Below are 18,491 nucleotides of genomic sequence, written 5' to 3'. Positions count from 1 at the left end.
TTTGTCTACATTGACGGACGTCTTTTCGCCTCTATTTACCGACTAGAGTGCAATTCAAGAGATGGTATTAACTGATGAATGAATATTCATATTATTGTCGCATGATTTTATGCTATACATCAACAAAGCATTAAAGTAATTTGATGGTAGGGGGTGATGTGTGTTTTGGATTTTTTTGTCGGAGTTTCCCGGGATGGATTTTGATGGGATTAGTGTGTTGTGTAAGTTTTGGACAATGACTGGTTAGTAGGAGGAAGTTGATGCTATTTTATGAATAGATCCTGTTCTAAAATGGAACTTCAGAAGACACTGGATCAGCATTGGGCAAAACACCATGCATTTTCAGTTTCATCAGTAGACTGTTATGTTTAAAATCACAAATAAGCACCCTATGTCCTCTAAATTGGGACATAAGCTGGAAAATCATGTCTGATACTTCACAGAAGACCCATAAACTGAATCTCATCCTTGTATGGTCAATAAGGATGCTATTTTGGCTATATCCAACCATTTCAATAGACAATCCACCTCAAACTCCCTCAAGACATCCCGAACTCAACTTCTAACTCACCATTCTAATCGAATACCCCAAAAAGTCATACCACAAATGGGAGTGAGACAAAATTAAATACAATTTTGGGACTATTAAGCATTAAACCATGAGAAAAACGAACAGAAAAACAGAAAAATAATGTCTCTAAGTGATTTTTAATTAGTGCTTAAAGTTCATCTGCCTTTTTTATTTAAGCGAGGGGATTTAAAAAGCTGAGAAAAAAGAGAGATTTAATCGCTTGCGTGTTGAAACATAAAAGAAAAACAATCTCAACTCAAGTCACAATTTTTTCGCTCGAGCAAGCAAGACAACAGTCAGTTCAGCACATATCGTGTGGTAAAAAAAAAGATGTGGCACATATATACAGGAAAGCGCGATAGTATCACAAGTGGAGAGCTCAGCGAGTGGTTTTATGTTTCATTCCTGCTCACATTGAGATTTAAAATAAAACCCGAAAAGGTGTTTTTTGCCTTAATCAAATTAAGCAAAAGATGACAACGAAGAAGAAGAATGAAAACAGAGAGAGATGAAGGAATAAGAGTTTCAAGTTATAACATACAACAAACAACCATAAATGAATAAATAAATTATTTCTGATCGTGAAGAGATTGTTCTTCTCAATTTTTATATTTCTTGCTTAAATTCATGACATCTCATATTACATATGCTATAGAACAAGACACAGTTAAAAAATTATTGTCACTCGTTATCTCATTGATTCAATCTGGTTCTGTTCTCTGTTATTAATTTTTATTTTATTTTTTGTAAATTTATTCCTTCATTTTTTTATCAAATTTCTTCTGATCTTCACTCTGTGTGTCTCACAATGTCTGTTATTTCTCGTTTTTTTGGGGTTTTGAGACACCCGTAGAGCACACATACTGAATATTCACAATTTCTCATTTTTGTTTGGTGTATGGATCCTGCTACAGACAGACATACACAAGAAGAAGTCATTTGAACAAATATTCCAAAGCGCATTATCGCAGCTATTGAAGCAGAAATGAAAAGCAATGTTTTAACGACATCAAATCAGTCGTGAAATTCGATACTAGACTAATAGGATTAATGTGAATTTCTTATTCAATATTTATAAATATTTTGATTCTTTTTTTGGAATTTAATGTGATTATTTAAACAACAAAAAAGTAATTTGTCGATTTGATCATCAGATTGAGTGATCAAATGATTTTTGTAATTTGATTTGATTGTTGCGAGCTGTTTTGTAGGCTGTGTAGGAATGTCATTGAAATTATTCAACGATATTTTTGTAATTTGAGGAATATTTTTTTATTGTACTTGAGATGGTGGATATAGATTTACAATTTTGATTGTTATTGAAAGGCTGTAAAATTTTTATTATTTTTGGAAATTCTTGTGAATGTGGGATTTGATATTTGAGGTACAAGGTTGTTCCTGGTTTGGCCTTCAATAACTTCTAGAATTCCAGAGCTCTAGGGTCTATTTCCAGCAGTCTTAGTCATTCTAAACCGTTTGAACATTCAATCAATACATTTACATCATGTTGATCACATGATACAGCATGATGATACAAGACATACAGCAACATACTTAGTATTCCATACCTTTCAACCCGAAACCCAATTAAAATCAATATCACATTTCAACTTGAATTGCAATTCGGACAAATTGCATTCCAATTAACATTTCTTACTTTCCAGTCATAACAACCATCCGAGACCAACAACGAAACATTCACAATACCTTCATACATATAAGTCCCGATAACAACTAACTGTTTACACAAAAAAGTCACTCATGAATGAGTTAAAAAATGCAAAAAAATACATTTACATTTCATTTTTGTTACTGTTAATGTCATTCCTGCTGCCATTTTTTTAAACATATCTTACATTGCACAGCATGAATTTTCCAATTAATCAAACATAAAATCAGAGTACAGAAGGGAATGTAGAATTTTTTTCTCATTTAAAGCGAGAGCAGTAGAACGAATAATGTCGATAAAATGGAAAGGAAACGTCGAAATCAGGTATGGGATTGTTTGTGAATGATGTGCTTAAGTTAAGGAACGTTCGCAGATTACGTGACGCTCAGATTGTACTCCATCCTTCAACCCACTCTATGGAGTGCCTTACAACCTCAAAGTGGCTGATACAGCCTCAAACATTGAACACCAATGACGCATGACACCCAAAAAAATGATTTTTTTAGGCTACTTGAGCAATTCTTCTTCGAAGTAAGTTAATGAAGAACTGTTGAACTGTGACGATTAGTAGGAAATATACTCAATAATCTAATCTTATAAGAAAACATGTTGTCGGCTCGTTAGGCTTCAAAAAAAATTGTTAATACACAGAAATGAGAAGAAATAAAAAAAACTTTTTTTCTCTTTTGTTTCTTCACGTTTTCTTAAAGTTTTAATTAAGTAAAAAAAAGCAAGAAACAAAATGAAAATGGATAAAGATTTGTGAAGTGTATAATGTTTTGTTAAGAAAACGATCTCAACTCATTAACCAGAAGGCAGCAGTAAGCCAGCGATCACGAATGGTGTGGAGACGTAAAACCAACAAAATGTTAAATATATTCGATTTCCATATCGAAATCCCTGAAATCTCTTTAGCATTACAGCCTTATGTATTCTTATTCTTTTTTCAGTTTCTCTTCTTCGTCTTTCGTTTTTGCGCCTTGTTATTTTTTTGAGGAACGATGTTCATAAACATAAATAAATTAATAAAAAAAGAGAAGTATACACAAGCGCGTCCGCGCTAAGCAACATGATACGGGAATGAGGGATACAAAAAGGAGAGAAACAAGAAACATTTTACTCGTAATCTCAAAGACCACATGTAGTTAGATAATGTTTTGTGTAAGTACGTCGATAGTCCCTATTCTGTTTCATCATCACTTCCTTCATTTGTTATTCCGTTCTTGTTAAATAATTTTCTTAATTTGAAATTTGCGGATTATTAAGGAAGAATATTAATTTTAGCCACAGACTAAGCACATGCTAATAGGTTATGGATGGCAAGCACGTGAATTTTGTGGTTGGAAGATCCTGAAAATAATTATTTTTTATTAATATGATCGTGTTTGCTGTCGCGTAAGTGATGAGCTAACCACTTTTGTAATTAAGTAGAAAAATAAGGATTGTGGTTTGAAAAAGGAATGTGAGATATTCATGCATCTGGGTATGTTTGAGTTCTAGGCCGTTGCTTGCATCAATTTTGAGGATATCGTGGATCAGTTACGCAATGGATTTAAGAATATCTGTCATTGGGAAGATGAATACCTCAGATATTATCGTAGGTCTTGTCGTAGACTAAGTTTGTGGCATAAAGGCCAGTTTATTGAGAATTTGGATCATTCCAGTACTCAACTTGAAATGACATGCTATCTGTTCATCATGTACGACTCATCCTAAGGTAAACACTGAGGGTTATAGCTAATATAAGGGCCAGTAAACTGAAACAGCTCCCATGGATACTAAGGAGACCCAATATGGCACCGTATGACTCAAAATTCCTAACCTTTGCAATTTAAATCACCCAAAAAATTAAAAATTTCAAAAAAATTCCCGCATTTGTAAAATAATCCCACGATTAAATCCCCACACCTTGAATTACATCAACTCCTCTTCTTTAAATTAGTTACAACACCAATCATCCAATTAACAAAAAAACACACACAACATCCGATGCATGCTTAACGAGAATACGACCCTAGTAATGAGAAATAAAACATTTGGCCACGATTTCTTATTATTTTCATTAACGATGATGGTCAGTCGTACATGAAATTTTAAGCTTAATACACAAAACAAAAGTAGAATGAAAATGAAGAACAAGGCGATGGAAACAAAACAAACAAAGAATCGTGCTGGGCAGATTCAATTTTTTTTATTTTATTCCTTCATCTTCTTTCATTTGAATTTATTTTATATACACAATTTTTTTGGTTATTTCTACTAAGAACGATCATTCATATTAATTGTTCAAAGCGAGTCATTTTAATATTCGTTGCACTTCATTCTCGCGCGCACAATATGCTCGTGGAAAAATGAATGAAAAGAAGTGCCGACACAAAGGAATAATAAGAAACATAAGAATATGAATAAAATAATGAAGAGATAGAAAGACGTAAAATATGTTGAACGAGGAGGAGGTGAGAGGTATAAAGGAAATTTATTACACTTCACATTTAGCAATATTGCGCCTCGCTTCCCGTTCCTTTTTTTCTCTTTTGTTTTTTAATATTCTGAATGAGAATAAATTTTAACATTAATTGATTACAAATGCGCTCTTTATAATAATTTTCATTTCCTCTTACTGCTTTTCTATGTAAATAAATATGCATAAACGGGTGGGGCTGTACGTCAATTAGGTGTGTGTAGTGGTTTTGTTGGAGATTTACATGAAGTTCGCAGTTTTAGGACTTACAAAGGAACAAGACGTGGTACACAAAATCTCATTTATATTTTTGCTTAGTCTGAGCTCGTCGAATACCTTGATAACCTAAGTCAGGTCAATAACTTGCAAGGGCGTCCATATGATACATGAAAAGGCGAATTATCAAGCTCTAGTCAGACTCGAATCTTGCCAAATACTGGGTTTGTTGGTATTCGGTTTCTAGTTTGAGTCACTAATTGGATCGCATTTTCAAACCCAAAGAAATCATAGTGTCATGGCAGTTTTGGCAATTGCTGAAAATGCATCGATTACCAGCATCAACTAGGAGACAGGTCGTGACATCAAAAAATTGGCTTTTCAATTTTAATTTCCAATATTATCAAACAAAATGAAGAAAAACTTGAGTAACTTAAACATTAGACGTCATTCCTAACCTGCCCCAAACGAAAAGAAGATAAACTTAGACTCAGGGATATGCAGTTGCGATTTCATGAATATTTAATTTTTTTCTATATTTAAAAAATATATTTCAGTGATGTAAAAAACCTGATAAAATTTATGTGTTAATAATGGAAATTTGGTTTTTAAAGCTGTTGCATTACAGAATGTTATTGCATCGGAATTACAAATTGGTATAACGTAAAATGGACTTACTTATGGATTATAAGAAGGTGGATATTCTTTAATCTATAATAAATTTGCTCAACCTCTGCAAAACTTTAAATATTTTTTTGAAATTTTTATCGATTTTTGTGTAATATTTTGTGGATTTTATGGGGTGTTGGGTATCATAAAGTCATGGTGTGATTTGAAATGGGATTTTGTTGAGATTTTTTTTGGGGAGAAGTGATTGTAATTGAGAGGTTTATGGCAATAAAGTGACCTAAGGTTTGAGTGTCAGTTGATATTTCTTGAATTTATTGGAAATTGGTGATAAAATTTGTAAAAATTTTATTGATTTTTAAGATGATGTCACTAAAGGAGTGTAAGGTGAAGGAAGAGGAACATCCAACGGAACTTGATCATAAATTCCATTAAAATAGCATCAAAAATATCCAAAATAAATTGAATATCACCAAAAATTCCCAAATTGTCTGCCTAAAGTCAACATCAATTACAATTAAAATTTATCTGAGCATTTCAAAAACATGAAAATTATCTTTTAAACTAATTTGAAACACAGAACATGATATCTATATAAACAAATTAATGAACGACCTGCAGGTCAATTATCATTTGGAATTTTAATTTCACCCAAAAATTCTATTATTTCAAATGAAATTAAATTCCTTTTTTTGTTGGTCTGATCAGGATTAATTTTTGCAATGTTGGACATTCAATTAGTATGTAAATTCAGCAAATTATTCAATCAATAAATTGATGGAATTTATCTGAATGCAATTTTCGTGAATATCCATTGAGAAATTAGTGGATATTTGATGTTTTACTAATTCGTCTCCCTGATGATAAAAAAGTCAATAAAAATTATCATTTTATGAGCTTGTTGTGCATATAGCTCCAATCTAAATTTATTGAATTTGACACAAATCAGCAATACATGTCGGCTTTCATTTCAAGTGGCGGTAGAGAGTCAAATTTTGAGAATTGTTACATGGAATTACGGTACTTGAAAAATCTGAAGTGTCTATGGTGATATCACCAATATAACTGGTTCCAATATGATTGTTTTATAGATCTGTGAATATGATCGGAAATGATTGGTTTATTGTAGTGAATTTGGTAAGTGTTACTAGTTAATTGGAAGGTCGCCGAGGCGGTAATTGATTGAGGTGAATTCTTTTATGGAAGTTTAAGGTGAAGATTGGAAAGTGCCGCGATTTACAGTATGAAATTGTTGATTGCAACAGGAAATTTACTTAATCTTTCTGCCATCAATTATGGTTGTACAACAGATAATCGATTTCCGTGCCTTTTGTTCTTCAAATGAATCATTTTTGTGTTTTTCTTTGCTTTAATAAGAAGCTAAGAATAAGAATGGATAAGAATACATGCGACCTAGTGGAATTGCTGATATTATAGTCTGCAACACTGCGATCAGTCGTACTTATGTCTAGTAAATGAATCATTTTTGTGTTTTTCTAAAAGAAGTTAGGAATAAGAATGACATAGTTTGTAAAACTGCAACACTGCGATCAGTGCCTTATAATGTTAAATTTATTGCAGTTGTGTATTTGAGATGCAGCCCCATTTCCTCTACCTAAATACAGAGTTCAGAGCCAAATCTCCTCAATTTCTGGACTCTCATACATCCCTAAAATATTCAACCAACAAAACAACTTCTGCAGGCCAAATTTGCATTAAAAAATCCACAATTTTATGCATAAAAAAAATTAAAACAAGCGCAAAAAAATTAAAATAATTTTTAAAATAAATGGGTTAAATGTAAAACATTCCCATAACTGAAAACTACAGCGAAACTTTTCAGTTTCATCATTAATTATTCTTTTCAACTCTCATTAAAATAGGACATCACATCCACTTATCTTTCTCGACATAAATTAAACTTAAGTTTATCATAACCATCAACAACAATATTTCAGTATTTTTGACGCTATAAATCATTAAGACAAACAGTGTACACTGCACTTCCTTCTTTATTTTTTTCATTTCTTCATCCTCTTAAAAAAGCACACAATTATTAAAGAAATGGCATGTCATCGTGAAACGAAAGGGAAGAGATATTAAGTGCATAACTTTTATCGTCTTTTTCATTATCATAGTGAAAACATTGCTGCAATATTAATAATATAAAATGCATTCTCCATTTCTCTTTCCCATTTTTTTATTTTTTTGATGCAATTTTCAACAGGAATAAATTTTTTTTTTCATGCATTTCGCTCGTCATTCGAAAATTTATTCATGAAAAATCTAATTATTATTCCATTTGCATGAAAATTTTATGTATTATATATTTTTTTTGTTCCTATCTACCATAGCACTCTCCTTTGATGCTATGCAACAGACACAGAGAGTGGAATAAAAAAATGTATTGAAGTGATTGGGAATCTCATAGATTTTTCGGGGGTTATGAAGCGCAGTTGTGATAGATATCAGCTTTTTGGAAAAGATTGTTGATATATATATTAGAAATTGGCAAATTTTGGATGTCAGCAAATGATTTTTAATTGGGAAATTTATTTAAATTTCTGATCTTTAGGATTAATTTTTTTATAAGACAAATTCTGTTCCTGACTGTTACTGTAAAAGTCGTTTAGGGCTTAAAGGTGTAGCATTCAAGGCCAGAACTACTTCAAATTTGACACCAGAAACTCTTATAACTCGATTTTCATTAGAATATAGAACTATCTTCTAATACTACTCATGTGAGGTACTCAGGTGGTGCACCACAGCAGTTTAGGCTCTACTAAGTTGACATGCTGATGCCAAAACTTCAAAATTACTTGGAACTGCTCAAATTGCATCATTATGACTCATATTGACAACGAAAAATGTATTTTCCTACAACATGTCACTCAGGTAAGCACCCAAACTAAGAAAGTAAGGAGATAAGTACCCCACTCTCTCCCAGACAATCCGATAAACTTCACACCACATCCACTCCAAAAATATATTCCGAACACACGCTAAAAAGAAATATAATAATACTTTTACCACGCTTCCACTCAACATTTTAAATTGCATTTAATTAAAATGCATTTTTGCGCAACTAAAAAGCATTTTCGCGTAACACAATAAAAAAGAATTTCCTCTATCTCCTCCATCTCCTCTCCGTCGTTACTCATCATACTTCTCCATTCTCTCGTTTTTTTATATATATTTATTGTATTTCATTCATATCAATCGATCATATCACAATATTTAATGAAATTTCTGCAACTCCATTTCAATATTGTACAATATTCATTCAGCATCATCATCATCATCATCATCATCATCAAATGACATATTGACAGTAGTTGAAGATGAGAAGGAAGATGTACACAAAAGACTGAATGGATGTTAAATAAAAAGTGTATAGCATCAACATTTTCTGTGTATATTTTTCTTTTCCTTTTGCCTTTTTTTGTCTATGTACATTTAAGTTAAATTGAATGTAATTTCCGTACATCAAGTTGCAGCACAATTCATATGAAATAAAAATAGAGAAGAATTGAGGAGAGTATATACATACATAGCATCCGAGGCGCCAAAGTGATGGGTTGTGAAGCATAAAAAAAAGGCAAAGCACATAGCTGTATGCTAGATGATAAAACTAGCAAAAAAGCTTCTAAAAAGGCAAATAAATGGCACTCGAAAATTGATTATCTCCGCCTTACCAATAGTATGTCACTTATTTTACATCTCTCAACACGAGTCAATTTTAGTTTAAATATAGAGACAATTTTTGAGGCGGTTTTGATGATGAATGAGATTGTTGGATGTTTATGGTTTGGATGGCTGTCTTGGTAGTTGTTATTGGGATATGAATTGAATTTTGAGGCTTATGATTTTGATGTAGCAGTGTTGTATTAGTAAGTATTGTTGAATTAATCCAGCCAATTACAAATCAGTTCCTAATTCGAATATTTCGGTGCGGCAAATTTCATTTTAAGAAACCCTCAAGTCTATTCGTCAATAAAGTGACTAATTGACACTATCCTGAAGACCAGAATGTACTGCTCGGGTAAGGAATAACCATTTGGATTTTAGTGCTTTTTGCTGTTACAGCTTTATAACTCATGAAAATACATGAATGAAGCAAAGCCAAGAAGTGTAGCAAAGGGTTAATCAACAGCATGCAATAAGACACACTATAATGATACGATGAGATGCACTCGAATATGAAGCTACAAGCCTCAGGCATTGTATTCTTGATTGCATAAATGAGAAGTTTTATTTGATCGTCTACATGCAAGTTCCTGCTGATGAAGGAACAAAGCAATTTTAGTGCGAAGTGAGCTCTGCTGGTCACATATTCCAGATGCTTCCATCTCTAGCAGGCAAAGAGACCGGTTTTAGGTACCATAATGGTCTTTTATAGTATTATAGGATACGCTTTGGCTATTAAATCATTTCTCAACTTTTTAAGCGCAAGCCATCTTCAATTATAAATGATCAACGCCTAGCCAATTCAATATTCACAACATCAGCCTCCATATCAATAACCAACACCATACATCATGCATACTACATCACGCCGCATTGCAGAATAATCAAAAAATCGCTGCATTTCTCATCGTTCGACTCATTAGGGATTTCAGACTTTCTTATTTATTTACAACCATTCTCAACTTGTTTGCAAATCTATTCTTTCTTTTTTCATTCCTATTTTCTCTACAGCACACTTTTCAATTTTCAATTTTTTTTTATCTACACATAACACTTTTTTTTTATTTTTACATTGTACATACGTTTGTGCATATACATGTGGATGTATACAAAAGCACTTTGCATAGGTACTTGAAATAATGAAAAATAAAAAAAAGAAGTGCTTGGAGAGATGTGAATTAAACACCTCTTTTATGTTATCTGCATATATTGCAAATATTTGAATGCATCAGCATGAGCTCAAAGCCGATTTGCATGTTGAAATTAACAGAGCGTGTTTGAGGAGATAGTATAGATGGTGAATGGAGTGGAGAGGTGTGCAAACAACACAAGTGCATGAGGTGCTATCAATTTTTCATTTTTTTTTTAATACTCAAGTTCTTTACAAACAAGAAATTCATACAAGATTGCTGACCGCAACTTTGTCGTATCGATTTATAATTTTCTTCTTCCTTGTGCTGCTTCATTCCATTCACTAAAATAAAAACCTCAAATCAACTCATCTGTTGACGTCGTAAAACAAATAAGATATGAAATAAACTATATGATAATCACTTTGCAGCTACCTGAATCTCGCATTTTCATCTTCTTATTTATCATCGTCTCTTGCTCTATCTTTTTTTTGTGTCTGTCTGTTTATAAATATTATTTTTTAATCCTCTCATTTTATTGGCTTTTTAACGCGATTCATGTTTCATTAAACAGAATATGTGTGGAATTAATGCGAATGAGAAGCTGAAGAGAATTGAGAAATTTTGAAATTAACAGCAAGGAAAGTCTCACATCGACGTGTGATTCTGTCTTATGGTAAATCTATGCATGCATACTGCACAACACTTGATAAAACAAACAAGTTTCGGGAAATTCGTCATAAACTATCTTTTGTATGTGATTTGTTGGAAGTTGGCATGAGATTTCTGTTGGATGATAAATTTTGGATGGTTGTAGTAGATAGGAGAGGAAGCTGTTGACAGAAGCAGTATTGTATTTGGGATTGGAAATTGGCAGGTGGGACCCAGCGATAGGGTCAGTTTCAGGCGACAATCTGAAGGAGACCATGAATAGATTTAAACAGCAATCACCCAGTTTTTGGGTTAAAATCCCATTTAACCGGGATGGTATCAAGCTGTAGAAAAGTGATTTCAGGGATGGAGTAGTACCAAGTCAGCTCAATGCTGCCTCTCCGCTTCATTTACCATTTAAAATTCATATCCATTAAAAAGCAATTTAAATCCCTTTCCCAAAAATTTCAATCCAACTCCATCCAAGTCCTTTAGATGATTTTTATGAATTTTTTGTAAAGTTTAAACATTCTCTTTTATTATTTTCATATGGATGATCGTCATTATATGATGCTATATATGTATATATGTCTCATCAGCATCTGGCAATTCAGATAATAAAGAAAATATACACAAGAAAAAGAAGAAGAAGGCAATAAAATCAAGTCAGTGATTTATAGGTAGTTAAAAAAAATCAACTGAAAGAACTGATTCTCTTTTTTTTACTGCCTTACATTTATTATTGTTATACAATATTCAAGCTGTCTCAGCTCTGCGTCCATTTGTATATGACCTTCCAAAAATGAAGAAACGAATTTTATTACCCTGGATTCTAAAGAACAGATTATGATCCGATTTGTGAACAAATTCTTTTATAACAGCAACACTAGTAAGCAGGACCAGACATATTCACTGAGTATTAAAATAAAAAGAGAGCAAAAAAATTCCGATTAGGCAAATGTAAATGAGAATTAATATGAAAACGAACGGCAGCATCATTGCATTTCACAGCATATAAATTCATTGGAGCAATAAAATTCACATTAGAAGAAGGCCCGGGGAAACGAATGCTCATGTTTTCCTAATGTTCATATTGAAATATTTATGATTTCCATTAAATGCTTGTTCCACACTCTCTTCATGAATATTTCACACAACATTATGCATTATAATATAAAATACTGTAGAGAATTTATATATTTTTCAAGCAAAAAATTGCCTATCTTTATGTCCCTCTGATTCTCGACTCATTTCCACTTCATTCTCAATGCATTTTGAGTCTATGGCAACAAAATAATTTTTCAAAAAAAGGCACACAAATTATTCAATGATTTTGAGCGCATTTTATGATCATTTATCGATTGTGTAGGAAATAATTTAGACATCCTCGATATATTTAATGCCAATACTATAAAATCGCAACATGCCCTGAAATGGAAATGCTGTTCGATAAGATATTTATGAGTTATTAAATATGTGGCTTGAGGCGATTGTAGTTTACGATTTTTTTCGGCTTACTCATGAACTAGAACAGTTATAGTAATCAGAAATGAAGCTTGAGGTGATTACAGTGATGATCGATTTTCTATTAGATCTTATGAGATAATCGTGTTATCGATTTATTCAAGAATTGTATCAGTTTGTGGGAATAATGAAGATGTAATCAAAATAAGGCTGAGATAAAGATATGCTTGGATGATTCTTGAATAACTTAATGTGGAATTTGTTGGGTAAAGTTAGATTTTTGCATATTTGTGGGAATGACTTAGGGAGGAGCACCTAAATTGATGCTCTTTGTTCATCATGAGCAACTATTGAGTATTAGAACTTAGACTTAGGGTTCTCAATGTTAACGGCAATACGTCGAATTGTATTAAAAGTGTCATAATCAACCATGGTGGCTGTTGTTGATCCATTTGTCGGAAATACTATTTAGTTCCTGTTTCTATAGATTTAACTAATTTAAAAGGTTTGTCCAAGATTAGGCTAATCCCGAAACTTCGCAAAATTTATAAATCGGGCCTTTCTTTACTAATCTTAAGCTAATGTATGCTTTTTTGGATACCATAAGGTGTACCTTGCAAAAACTTGTTATATTCCTAAAGAAATCATCCATAGATATGAATTTCAGCAAGCTAAAAGGCAGTCATACAGACAAAATGGTCAAAAATTGTACAAAAACTCCAACAGATGACCAGCATGCCAACAAGATCATCCATTAAATTTCAGAAGCAAATTTTGCATGTCACATAACATAATATCAACACTCATCGCCCTCACTCACGACAATTTAATGACTGATTGATGTCATTCTATAATAGAAATCAAAATATTCATCATAACTAAGCAATAGACAGACAGCTTGTCAAAAAGCGAGCATCAAAGAATTTTCTCATAAATATGCATCAACAAAAGGGAGTAAAATGAAGCGTTATTTAATAGAGATATTTGTTTCGGCACTTATGTTCTTTAATTAATATTTTAATGGACACAAAAGTATAAAAATATTAAAAATTATTTCCATATCATGCCCTCGCACTCAAGAGCATGCAAGTTGGAAACAGAAAATTTTCTCACAATAATTTTTTTTCATTTGAATCACTGACACAAAACCGATTATGGCATCTATTAAAATGTCTTTCAAGTAGTGCCATAAACCAGCTTTACTTCATTCTTATTTTCATTCTTCTCTTACTCATTCTGTGTGTTATTTTCTTATTTCTTCATCAACGCTCTCGACTAAAGTGAATGAAAAGCTATTTCTCAAGAGGGTTAAAAATTGAAACTGAAATGACGGATAATTGAAAAAGACATCATCATTCGTTCCACACAATTTCAAGCATCAACAAAAACAGTTCTTATATATTTTCCGTCATTCAACGGATGAAAAGAATTTCCAGCTCTATTTATTTGTGTTATTTTCTTATAATATGAAAATATTATTTCTATTTTTTCGGGGTCGTCCATAAATGACGTCAAGTAACATTGTGATTCATTCACCTTACTGTCCATCATTAGAATGCATTTGAAGCTACTAAACAGCCTGTCCCTTAAACCATGGACGTCACATCCAAACAACTCCCATACTTCTCATTCTACATAGTCATATTCAGTCTCTCCAGCTCCTACTCATTCTAGACTCATATTATTCTATTCAGTACATTCCGCATTAGAGTAAATTCCTTTTCGTCTGTCTGTTTGCAGCCATAAACAATCAAGTTGAAAAATATATATAAATGAGTAAGCATGAATGAAACTGATATTAATTGTCCACGAGGGAAGTATCATCTTGAGAAAGTGATTACTGTAATGTTTACATTAAACATTTATTTGGGAAAATTTGTTTGTGTTTCGACAAAAATATATGTGGATGACTTCAGAGTTGGAATTAGATCATGCATATTAAATTACATATTTTTTGAAACATGCATATATGAAAATTGTGTAACTATGATGATGAGTATGGTGCCATGAGGGGAGTATTGATTTCATTTGTTAGAATATTTATGGAGATACTGTTTTTTATTTGTGTCAGGGAATATGTAGCAGGTTGTTTAAAATAGAATAATTTTTATTTACATGTCATTCAAAGGATTTTATGAGAATTTTGTAACACATTAGATAATCCCTGATAGACAGACAACAAGTTTGACTTACAAAATTCTGTACAAAAAGGAACAACTTGAATAGATAATCCCGTCTATCAAGTGCTAGACATGACTTCACAGATGTGTGGAATGACTAAGATATTAACACTTTTTTTGTAGATGTAGGAAGCGTGAATGAATGTGAGAAGGGTTGTGAGAACCTGATTTATGGGGAATATTGAGAATATTGTGGACATTGACATTGTGAGGCTGGCTGTTTGGGATTCAACAATCTATCCAAGCGGCCAACTGTGGCTTATGTTATTTTAGGCAACAAAATTGACAATACACAGCAGTCAGGGCATCTTGATGGCATTTTGACGTTTAATTGTCAACACGACTGTGCTCTACTCAGTGTGCTATCCCCACGAAGCAATATGGCATCAAGTACACCCGTACAAAAGCTGTTTTTATCCAAGCGCTGTTCAAAATTCAAACATCTAGTAAGCAAGCAGTCTTGAAACATTCATTCTACATAGCTGCACAGCATAATAGACAAAATAAAAAAGATTCTCAATTCATGAAAATCCAGACTGAATGAAACAGATTTTACACTAAAGACTACACAAGTATCTACACATGTATTTCCAAAAAAACACACAATCTGCTCAATCAGCAAGAGCACTGCAGTTCTTTTTTACTCTAACATAAACACAATCTTTATCCAACTGAGAAAATCTCGATAAAAATCTTCCACCATCTCTGCCACACAGCACATTTACTCCAAATCTACTTCATATAATATAAGAAATTATTTCAATTGCAGCACAAAAACCGGAAGCAATTCATTCTCTGACTGTCGAACTATATTCTCACTTTAATTAATAAATTATGTATTAGATCCCTAAATTCTTCCTGCCATTACACAATTACTCTTTTATACACGCAATGAATTGATTTTTATTCAATGAACAATCTCTGTCGAGACATTTGTGAGTGTCCATTAAATTACCTTTTCTGTTGTGCTGTGTTCTGACCTATAAAAGATTTTTTTTTTCGTACTGTGAAATTTAAAGAAGTTTATTTTGTGCAGATTTTGGAATGGGATTGAGTTATTGGTGTCATGTTTTGTCTGTATGTCCTTTTGTAAGTGTGCTCGTCCTTCTGTCTATTTATGAGTTTGTCCTTTAGTCTAAATAGTTTATCTATTTACTAATTTATCACAGCATAGCCAAAAGGAAGAATCATCAAAATAGCATCGAAGTAACCTGAACGACACAATGAAGCGTCGTAATGGCTGTTTTTGTTACATTCTATTGACGAAAAATAAGATTTTCTATAATATGCAGCTTTGGAAGACATCTGCCAATAAGTCAGTCATTATACGGGTTATCCATAAGCAAATACCAGAAAAATGCGTCTTCAAGCAATATACTCCAAAACTTCATAACTTGCCATCATTTCTTGTGAGTTAATTCACGTGTGTTTGTGTAATGTTTATGACTTTCCATTTTTTTTGCTACTCTTTTTCAAAATCCATTAAAAATTCTAAGCATTCGTGGACATTAAGAAAAATATAAAATCCCTAATCTGTCATTGAGGCAGGTAAGCGAATAGACTGTGTATATTTTTGGAAGAGAAATAGACGAAGAATAAGAAGGAAAAGGAAAGAATGAACCAACATAAAAAAAGATTCAATGACATTGATTTATGATTCGTTCTGGAACATCTTTTGAATCCTTAAATATCAACAACAATTCTCTTTAATATGCTCAAGCATAAATATTATGGCCTTAAGAAATAAAAAGCCAAAAAAAGGCTCAATTGTTTGTTTTCTCTGTTTGGTTATAAAACGATTTAGGAAGGATCTGCATTCAAAGAATTAAGAAACAGCAAGAAGAAGCAAGATGAGTTTATTAAAAACTTAAATTACTTTATTTCCAACTTATTTTTCACACAGCAGCTAACTGACTGACTTTACTTCTCCTTGATTGAATGTCTTTTACTTCTCTTTAAGTCCTTGAAGCTTCCTTCCTGATTGGAAACGTACGAGTACGAGAAAAAAGTTTTCTTATTGAGTAAACAATGCCTGGGTTGAATGGGTCGCTCGTTAGTCGAATTTTGTTGGGTGCTACGAATGATAATGCGAATTTCATTAGGAAGAAGTTAAACAAAAAGTTTTAAAATTTCCTTTTTACTTCTTCTTCCTTTCCTCAGTTTGGCATTGTTTCCAAAAACAAGAGATATTGAGAGATTCTATTTTGGTTACTCATCTTGACACATGACATAATCGGATATATCTTTGTGTACTTGCTTGGGAATATTAATTTTTTGGGTATGGTGCATAAAGATTTTGTTGAGAATTATTGAGGTCTAATTTCTGGTTGGATTATTGCCAACCAGAGACTACCGTTGAGATCTTCATTTGGATCAGATGCAGCAAAAATCTGTAAATCATTTGCTCAAATTTTGAGAATATCATAAATCCCCGACAATACTCATCACTGTAATCTCAAAATTCAAATTTAAATCCAACCGCATCATATCATCTAAAAGTGACATCGCTCGCAAAACCACCATCAGATTTGACGACTAATCCCAACCACAACAATCTGCATAATCCACCCGAAAAACACCAAGTTCATGTTCAACAAAACCTGACATTCACCATCAGAATATACAAACACGACTAAAATTCATTATCAAAAAAGAAGCAGTAAGCAATAAGTGTTAAGGAAATTGTTAAGGCTTATTCAACATAAATGCTTAAAAAGATAACGAGGTTCATGTTACAGCCCAACGATAACGCAATATTTCATGAATATTTAATTAACTTGTTGTGTTTCACTGTCTTCCTATCTGCTGTACAATATACATAAAGTTTTTAAAAAAAGGCATAAACAAAATCCAGTTAAGGTAAAAGAGAGAGAGAGAGAAATAATATTGTTTGTGGCTTTTTACTGACTGTCTCATGTTTCCGTCATAAAATTTAATTACAATTAACTCACCTAGCAATCTCATGGTTTCATATTCATTCAGATACAAGTTGTAAGTGGCTTGTGTTGTCGAGACAAATAAATATAATCCGAATATGATAGCGGCGTTAAATAAATGCGACATTGTTTATTATTATATTTTTTATGTTATTTGCTTATTGTAACCAAAATTCTCAAACTTCTTATTTCCTTTATGAAAAATGAGACACTGTTTATGTCGTCTTATCTATTGGCTTCGAAGCACAACCGATATATCATATTTTATCTATAATAAATTTTTTTCTTGCCTTAAAAACTGATAAGAACTTTTTTTTTTTTGATCGATCACTTTTCAGTTCTCATAAGAAAAAAATTTCTTCTTCCGTTTCCATTCGAGCAACTTCTTATTTTTTTTTTTCTTTTTAAATAGATTAATTGAACTCTCGCACTGTTAATGAACTTTTAATTACATTAAATTTAGTCGATGAATATTTTCACTATTGATGATTGAATTAACATCAATTTACATTGATAATATTATTGATTAACCCGGAAAATTAGGTAAATTTTCACAGAAATAATTTACACTTCCATTATCTTTGATCGAACATAAACAAATGGGAGAGAAGCAACGTGAAGTTGGCTCCGGTCGTTTACACAAGTCCATGTATTTTGCGTTTCATGTTTTTCAGAGCATTCAATGATGTATGGTTCTGAGATTCTCGTTCAAAGGTATCATCATAAATCGTTATAGTGACAGTGTCACCCAATCTACAGTAACATTATAAATTCAACCCCCGCACACATAAATTTAAGCATTATTTTACAATTTTCAAGTAAATTTATGCATACATAAAATTAATTATTTAATCCTGACTGTATATGCTTGTGTTTATACCTTAATTGAAAATGTCCCT

The 18,491-nt window shown here is 32.3% G+C and overlaps 1 protein-coding gene across 1 annotated transcript in view; it reads right to left on the bottom strand.

Moving 5' to 3' along the window:
- The window catches only part of LOC139100562 (tyrosine-protein kinase Dnt-like), a 77,704-nt gene extending 59,541 nt beyond the window's left edge, over positions 1-18,163 (bottom strand). Inside the window, exon 1 of the mRNA XM_070653191.1 lies at positions 17,608-18,163. Coding sequence (XP_070509292.1) covers positions 17,608-17,719 — 112 coding nt within the window. The 5' untranslated portion in view covers positions 17,720-18,163. The remainder of the gene's footprint in view (positions 1-17,607) is intronic.
- Between the last annotated feature and the right edge of the window lie 328 nt (positions 18,164-18,491).

Source organism: Chironomus tepperi, unplaced genomic scaffold (assembly GCF_022539635.2).
Source record: "Chironomus tepperi strain 1889 unplaced genomic scaffold, CSIRO-AGI_Ctep_v1 contig_67, whole genome shotgun sequence".
NCBI classification, from domain to species: domain Eukaryota; kingdom Metazoa; phylum Arthropoda; class Insecta; order Diptera; family Chironomidae; genus Chironomus; species Chironomus tepperi.
This window is presented reverse-complemented; position numbering and strand designations above follow the sequence as displayed.